This window comes from Triticum urartu, chromosome 2A (assembly GCF_056163025.1).
Source record: "Triticum urartu cultivar PI428250 chromosome 2A, HENAU_Tu73, whole genome shotgun sequence".
Classification (NCBI taxonomy): domain Eukaryota; kingdom Viridiplantae; phylum Streptophyta; class Magnoliopsida; order Poales; family Poaceae; genus Triticum; species Triticum urartu.
The window spans coordinates 343398818-343407000 of NC_141874.1; the positions used below are offsets into that span (position 1 = coordinate 343398818).

Consider the following 8183-nt stretch of genomic DNA (forward strand, 5'->3'; position numbering starts at 1 on the left):
CCGCGACTCCTGCCTGTCGTGCCGCCCATGCTCCTCCCCGCACTGACCAGCAGCAGCGCAACCCGATGCCCTCCTCGATTCATGCACCAGAGCTCCTGATCCGGCAAATTGACCTCGTCGGCGAGCAGCCAGGTCGACCCGTTGCTCGAATTGATCTCTTCCTCGCTGGTAGTCCTACAGTCTGTGTTGATCGCCTGAGTCTTTGCTGGAGTAGATACTGGTTCTCCACCCCAGTTCTCTGGATTCATGCGCAGGAGCAGGAAGTTGATTCCCAGAGTCTGTGTTGGAGTATAGAAGCCAGCGCCATCAACAGTCTGTGTTGGAGACTTGGAGTACAAATACTGTTGTGTTGATCAATCTCTATTGTGTTGATCAAGCTCGCTCTGCTATGTTGGAGTAGATACAGGCTCCTTACATCTGTCCATCAACAGTTTGGAGTATTGGAGCTGCCAAATCTGCAGTTAAGAAGACTTGGGTCAATTGTGTGAACATCAGCAACAACAATATAATTACTGTGAAGTTGACAAATCAACAAGAGCAAGATGAGGTACACAGGATCAATTGACAAATCAGTAGATCTAGATGAGCTACTCCATTTTTACTCCTCATGGCATCTTGTACTCCTAATTCAGCGTTGTTGTCATAGTGAATTTGAATTAAACATGTCTTCTTCATTGTCGTTGTCACAGTGTACTCCATTTCATTTTTACCCATAACAAAAGCAACATGTCTTCTTCTTCTTTCCCATCATAATTTTGGTGCATTTAAATTAAACCAAATGGGAGTATTCCAAACTATTGTTGTCACGGTGTCATTTTGACAGGTTGTTGTCATAGTGTGAACACTAGGAGTCAATAGTGTCAACACTAGGAGTAATTTGACAGTAAATTAAGAGTAACTTTATGGACTAAGTTTTGATATGACAAAAAAATTGAAGTTACATTAGTTATTTAGTGGAGCATTTTGATTAATTTGGTCAAGTTATTCACAAGTTTCCATACTGCCAAGTTTGTTTATTGTCTTTCTTTTAAAATGATCACTTGCTACTCCTAATGATCATTTGATTATCCAGAAGCTGCACCATTCAGTTAAAGCAAAATTTGAATTAAAATGATCACAAGTGTTGTTTTACCTAATCTTCAATTAACTGTAGCTACAAACACTGCAAGCTACTGAAACACTAGCTGGTGAACTACTCCAAAATACACTATATACCGGAGTACTGTACTGAAGGCCTGATTTTATATCTAGTGTAATCCAAAATACATTATATACTGGAGTACTCGGTACACTTATACTCCACACTCAAAATATACTGAATTTAGGGAGCACTAACTAAATTTATATGTACGTACTAAATATGGAGTTATATAAATTTAGTACACTTGTAATCCAAGAAAACTCAGTACTGTACTTGGTTATCTACTCCTGTTCACAGTACAAATTTAGGTGCATATAAATTAACTGAATTAACATCTAAACATTTACATCTACCTCTTGCAAAGGAGTAGCAAATTAACTGAATTTTCATAACAGGCAAATGTAATAGGTTGACTACAACAAATCCAATTTTCAGAACAGTTTGTGCTGAATTTGATAAGGGGGCATACAAACTGTGTGAAGCCGGCTCTAAAGGAAAATAATAAGATGGATAGGATGAAATTTTGTTTGTCGATGCTTGATGAGGCAACAACAGCAACTGCGAGGCCTAAGTTCAAGACTATGCATAATGTTGCCCATATTGACGAGAAGTGGTTTAACATGACAAAGAAGAATAGACCATATTATCTGCTGGATGGGGAGGAAGAGCCTACAAGGCCTATTCATGGCAACTGTATTGGCAAGGTGATGTTTTTAACGGCCGTTGCCAGGCCAAGGTGGGACAGTGAAGTAAACGTGACCTTCTTTGGGAAAATCGGTATCTGGCCATTCATGAAAGAAGTTCCTGCTCAGAGGAGAAGCGACAACAGGCCCAGAGGTACAATAGAGACAAAGTCAATAAAGGTCGACAGAAAAGTGATGAGGGAGTTCCTAATAGAGAAGGTCTTGCCAGTGATACAAGCCGTTTGGCTGGAAAGTGATGTTGGACAGACCATCTACATTCAGCAGGATAATGCTAAGCCCCATATCCTGCCAGATGACCTTGAATTTCTAGCAGCTATCTCAAAAACTGGACTTGACATTAGAATAAAACAACCTGCCAACAGTGCTGATTTGAATGTGCTTGACCTTGGGTTTTCCAACTCGTTGCAATCCTTGACAGATTGTCTGAGTCCTAAAACACTACAAGACCTTATTGCAGGTGTTTCGGAGGAATTTGAAGGCTATGAGGTTTACAAGCTCAACATAATTTTCCTAACTCTACAGATGTGCATGATTGAGATCCTGAACCATGCAAGGGAAAATGGGTATAAAATACCACATGTTAACAAGGAAAGGCTTGAGGGTCATGGGTAGCTACCTCCAAGACTAACATTCCCTAAAGAGGTTTAGGCAAATGCCCTATACAACTTAGAGGTAATGGCGAGGGTTCAGTGATGAGGCTTGTGCTGCTTGAGATGAGGCTTGTTCAGATGCTTGAGATGAGGCTTGTTTGGATGCTTGAGACAAGGCTTGTTCAGATGCTTGACATGAGGCTTGTTTAGATGCTTGAGACGAGGCTTATTCAGATGCTTGAGATGAGGCTTGTTCAGATGCTTGAGATGAGGCTTGTTCAGATGCTTGACATGAGGCTTGTTTAGATGCTTGACATGAGGCTTGTTCAGATGCTTGAGATGAGGCTTGTTCAGATGCTTGACATGAGGCTTGGTCAAATGTGGAGTATGTGTAACTCCATTTTGTGATCATTTTTTCTCCATATAATTTTTCTCCATTTTGTGAGACTTGAGATGTGGAGTATGTGTAATTCTTTAGTTTTAATTAAACAAAAATCTTTTATTTAATTAATTAAAGGAAACGCTTCATTTTAATTAATTAAAGGAAAGGTTTCATTTAATACTGGAGTAAAAGGACTTGTTGTTGCTGCTGCTGCTTTTAAGTTTCAGAAGACAAGGGAAGAGAAGAGAGAAAGAACAAAAGAGAAGAGAAATCTTTTTTGTTTCAAAAGTTTCATTTGCTTGTGTGGAGTACTCCATTTAAATGAAAGAAAAGATAAGAGAGTAGTAGGAGTAGGAGAGAAAATGAGTGAATTTAGAGAAGAGAAGATAATTTAGAGAAGAAGAAAACAAGGAAAGTAGTAGGAGAGGAAAGGAGTGGGAGAGGAGAGGAGTATGGATGGCACAAGGGAAGTACTCCAATAAACCCTACACTAAACTACAGATGCAAGAAGAGAAAGAGAAGAGAGAAGAGAAGTCCTACTATAACTGAAAAAGTTTCATTTAAGTAACTGAAAAAATCCAGTTAATGAACTGAAACTACTGCTGTCCTACACTACTGCAAGTGCTATACTCCTGTTCTGAAACCCCAAATTCAAAATACTCCAGTTATGAAGTAAAATTCCTGAAGTGTTCCAGGAGTAGAACCTGAAGTGTAGTTAGTGGGTTGATACGTCTCCAACGTATCTATACTTTTTTATTGTTCCATGCTATATTATATCCTGTTTTGGACATTATTGGGCTTTATTATACACTTTTATATTATTTTTAGGACTAAACTATTAACCGGAGACCCAACTCAGAATTGTTGTTTTTTGCCTATTTCAGAGTTCCGCAGACAAAGAATATCAAACGGAGTCCAAACAGAATGAAACCTTCGGGAACGTGATTTTCTCAACGAACAAGACCCAGGAGACTTGGACCCTACGTCAAGACACAAAAGAGGAGGCCACGAGGTAGGGGGCGCGCCTACCCCCCCCCCCCGGCGCGCCCTCCACCCTCGTGGGCCCCCTGTTGCTCCACCGACGTACTCCTTCCTCCTATATATACCTACGTACCCCCAAACTACCAGATACGGAGCCAAAACCCTAATTCCACCGCCGTAACTTTCTGTATCCGTGAGATTCCATCTCGGGGCCTTTTCCGGAGCTCCGCCAGAGGGGGCATCTATCACGGAGGGCTTCTACATCAACACCATAGCCTCTCCGATGAAGTGTGAGTAGTCTACTTCAGACCTTCGGGTCCATAGTTATTAGCTAGATGGCTTCTTCTCTCTTTTTGGATCTCAATACAAAGTTCTCCCCCTCTCTTGTGGAGATCTATTCGATGTAATCTTCTTTTGCGGTGTGTTTGTTGAGACCGATGAATTGTGGGTTTATGATCAAGTTTATCTATGAACAATATTTGAATCTTCTCTGAATTCTTTTATGTATGATTGGTTATCTTTGCAAGTCTCTTCGAATTATCAGTTTGGTTTGGCCTACTAGATTGATCTTTCTTGCAATGGGAGAAGTGCTTAGCTTTGGGTTCAATCTTGCGGTGTCCTTTCCCAGTGACAGTAGGGGCAGCAAGGCACGTATTGTATTGTTGCCATCGAGGATAACGAGATGGGGTTTATATCATATTGCTTGAGTTTATCCCTCTACATCATGTCATCTTGCTTAAAGCGTTACTCTGTTCTTTTGAACTTAATACTCTAGATGCATGCTGGATAGCGGTCGATGTGTAGAGTAATAGTAGTAGATGCAGGCAGGAGTCAGTCTACTTGTCTCGGACATGATGCCTATATACATGATCATACCTAGATATTCTCATAACTATGCTCAATTCTATCAATTGCTCAACAGTAATTTGTTTACCCATCGTAATACTTATGCTCTCGAGAGAAGCCACTAGTGAAACCTATGGCCCCCGGGTCTATTTTCCATCATATTAATCTTCCGTCAACAAGCTATTTCCTTTTCCGTTTATTTTGCTTTCTTTACTTTGCATCTTTATCATAAAAATACCAAAAATATTATCTTATCATATCTATCAGATCTCACTTTCGTAAGTGACCGTGAAGGGATTGACAACCCCTTTATTGCGTTGGTTGCGAGGATTTTATTTGTTTGTGTAGGTGTGAGGGACTCGTGTGTGGCCTCCTACTGGATTGATACCTTGGTTCTCAAAAACTGAGGGAAATACTTACGCTACTTTCCTGCATCACCCTTTCCTCTTCAATGGAAAACCAACACAGTGCTCAAGAGGTAGCAAGAAGGATTTCTAGCGCCGTTGCTGGGGAGTCTACGCAAAAGTCAACATACCAAGTGCCCATCACAAACCCTTATCTCCCGCATTACATTATTTGCCATGTGCCTCTCGTTTTCCTCTCCCCCACTTCACCCTTGCCGTTTTATTCGCCCTCTCTCTCTCTCTCTCTGTCCTCCTTCTCTTTCTCTATTTGCCTCTTATTGCCCGTTTCTTGTTTGCTTGTGTATTGGATTGCTTGCTTGTCGTTATGGCTAGTCCCCTATCTTCTCTGTTGTCTCCCGAAAATGAAGTTCTTAATTTTAAGGAAAGGGAAGGAGAAAATCTAAAAGATGCTTCGTATAGAATTTGCAATGCTCAAAATAGATCTACCAGAAAGCAATCTACTTCCGTTATTTTCTGCAATTTTTATGTAGGCACTACTCCTTGGCACAGATATCTCCTTGATACCATTACCGGAGGGAATTTCTTGGGTAGCCACACTTTTGATTCCTATAATGCTATGATAGATTTGTTTGGCTCACCCCCTCTTTTGGTTAATGGAACTATGTTAACTTTGGAGCATGTAATGCAAAAACTTGAAATTATTGAAAATAAAGTTGCTACCATAGAGTTAATCGAAAATTTGGATAAAAAGATCAACAACCAAATTACTCAATATGGATCTAAATTAGGAGTCACTTTGAAAAATATTAAGGAGAAGGAACCCATAGTTAATGAAAGAATAAATCAGGATTCCTCTAGAATCGATAAACTTGAGGGTATCATTACCAACTTGGGAACCGCTTTTTCTTCCGTAAAGAATACTCCAAATCCTCCAACTAAAATTACCAAGCTTATGTATGTTCCTAAAAATAAGGGTGAATCCTCTAGCAAGGAAACTGCGGATCTCAAATCTATAAGTATTCATCCCAATCTTTTTGCTATCATTAAGGAACCGTTTGCTACTAATGATTGTTTCGATTTTGTGCCTAGAAGTTTGATAATTGATAAAAGGAAAGAAACTCTTAAGGGTGATAGATGTCTCATTGAAGAATTACCAACTAAAGATACCTAGATCTATCCTTGCTTTTATGCCTAGCTAGGGGCGTTAAACGATAGCGCTTGTTGGGAGGCAACCCAATTTTATTTTTATTCCCTGCTTTTTGCTCCTATTTAGTAATAAATAATTTAGCTAGCCTCTATTTTGGTTGTGTTTTTTATGTTTAATTAGCGTTTGTGCCAAGTAGAACCGTTGGGAAGACTTGGGGAAAGTCTTTTTAATCTTGTTGTAAAAAATAGAAATTTTAGCGCTCACGAGAATTGCTGCCATTTTTATTTGGAAAGTGCTATTGTAACGCCCCGGATACAACTTTCCATATTTGTACTCCGACTCTTGCCTTTTCCGGAGATGCGATAGGAGATTCCCTTCGTGGTTGGCTTTTGTCTTCATTTTGCATTTTGCCCATGTCATACATTTCATATCATGTCATCATGTGGATCATATTTGCATACGTGTTCGTCTCCTGCATCCGAGCATTTTTCCCGTTGTCCGTTTTGCAATCCGACACTCCTACGTCCTCCGGCGTCTCCTTTTGTCTCTTTGCGTGAGCGGGTGTTAAACGTTCTCGGAATGGACCGATATTTGCCAAGTGGCCTTGGTACACCACCGGTAGACCGCCTGTCAAACTTTGTGCCATTTGGAGTCCGTTTGATGCTCCAACGGTTAACCGGGGAACCGTAAAGGCCTCGTGTGTGTTGCAGCCCAACACCCCTCCAAAACGGCCCAACAACCCTTCCAAACCTATCCCATGTCCTCCGCCATCGGATCACGATCGCTGGTCGAAAACTACACTCCATTTGGACACTCCTACCTCCTTCTATCTATAAATAGGTGCCCCTCCCCGGATTTTTCGCGCAGTCAAACCCTAACCTCCTTCCACCTCGCGCCGCCGGACAGATCCTCCCGCGCCCGGACATGTCCGCCGCCGCCTTCATCCAACCGGAGGCTGCCACATCACCCCGCCGGCCCTCTCTCTCTCCTCCGCGCCGCTGGGCCCATCGCCGGCCCGCCCCCGGGCCAAACTGGGCCGCGCCCCTCCGCGCCGCCGCCCGCTGCCCGGGATCTCCGTCACCGCGCCGCCTCCTTCACGCCACCGCACCGCTCGCCGCCGGCGACCTGCTCCGTCGGCCGGTCGGCGCCGTTCTCCGCCGTCGTGCCCATCGCCGCCTCTGCCGCGCCCTCGCACCGCCACTGCCACCCGTAGCTTCATCTCCTCTGCGCCGCCACCCGCGCCGGCTGCTTCGCGCCCCATGTTGCCCGACATCACCTTTGTTCGCCACCTCGTCTTCAACTCCGGCGGATCCGGTGGATCGGGACCAGATCCACCACTTCGCGAACCAAACGCCCCCGCGCATCTCTCCATCCCGCACCGGCTCATCCGAGCACCATCCCGTCCCACTTTTCTGATGTGTTGTTTTTGTCTAAGTCTTTCCCCCCCTAACATTTTCAGCCCCTGTTCATCATACCATAACTTGTTGCATACTGCTCCGTTTCATGTGCATGATATATCAAAATGTTCATCATGATGTGCTCTTCATTTTGTTCCATTGTGACATGCTTGTTTGAGTCCATCTTGATGCCCAAATGACTGATGCGAGAGTGCCATAAATTGTTAGGTGCTGATTCTTATCGGAGTATGAGCATTTCTCATTTTTTTCTACATTTGTTGTGTGCTGCATATGAACATGAGCTCTACATGTGTTTTGGGCTATGCCATGCCATCTTTACAGGGGTGTATGCCTTGTATTTTGGTGATCAATGTGGTGACTAGCACAAGCATGCAAAGTTTCTCTCGTGATATTGCTGATTTCAGGGACTTAGAATTTCACTAAGTCATTTCCATGCTGTTATTTTTATGCCATGTGTTCATGTTGCTACAGTGAGATCCATGCTTCTTTTGAGCATCTTCAGTAAGGATGATTTGGACATATGGTTGTGCTCTATCCATCCATGCCCCTGTTTGCAATTATGGAGTGCCCTAGCATGACTTAATCTTGCTCTCCTTTTACTATAAAATG

At 42.7% G+C, this 8183-nt stretch overlaps 1 protein-coding gene across 1 annotated transcript; it reads left to right on the plus strand.

The window, feature by feature from the left end:
* Positions 1–1674: 1674 nt before the first annotated feature.
* Positions 1675–2645, plus strand: LOC147985038 (uncharacterized). Its single transcript, XM_087541375.1, has 2 exons — positions 1675–2408; positions 2516–2645. The coding sequence occupies exons 1-2, from the start codon at positions 1675–1677 to the stop codon at positions 2643–2645; spliced, it is 864 nt and encodes a 287-aa protein (XP_087397501.1).
* The last annotated feature ends 5538 nt before the right edge of the window (positions 2646–8183 follow it).

Excerpts from the sequence above, each read along its gene's own strand:
- LOC147985038 (XM_087541375.1), top strand. The coding sequence starts at position 1,675 with ATGCTTGATGAGGCAACAACAGCAACTGCGAGGCCTAAGTTCAAGACT. Across the intron at positions 2,409-2,515 it reads AACCATGCAAGGGAAAATGG|AGGTAATGGCGAGGGTTCAG; the intron begins GTATAAAATACC and ends TATACAACTTAG.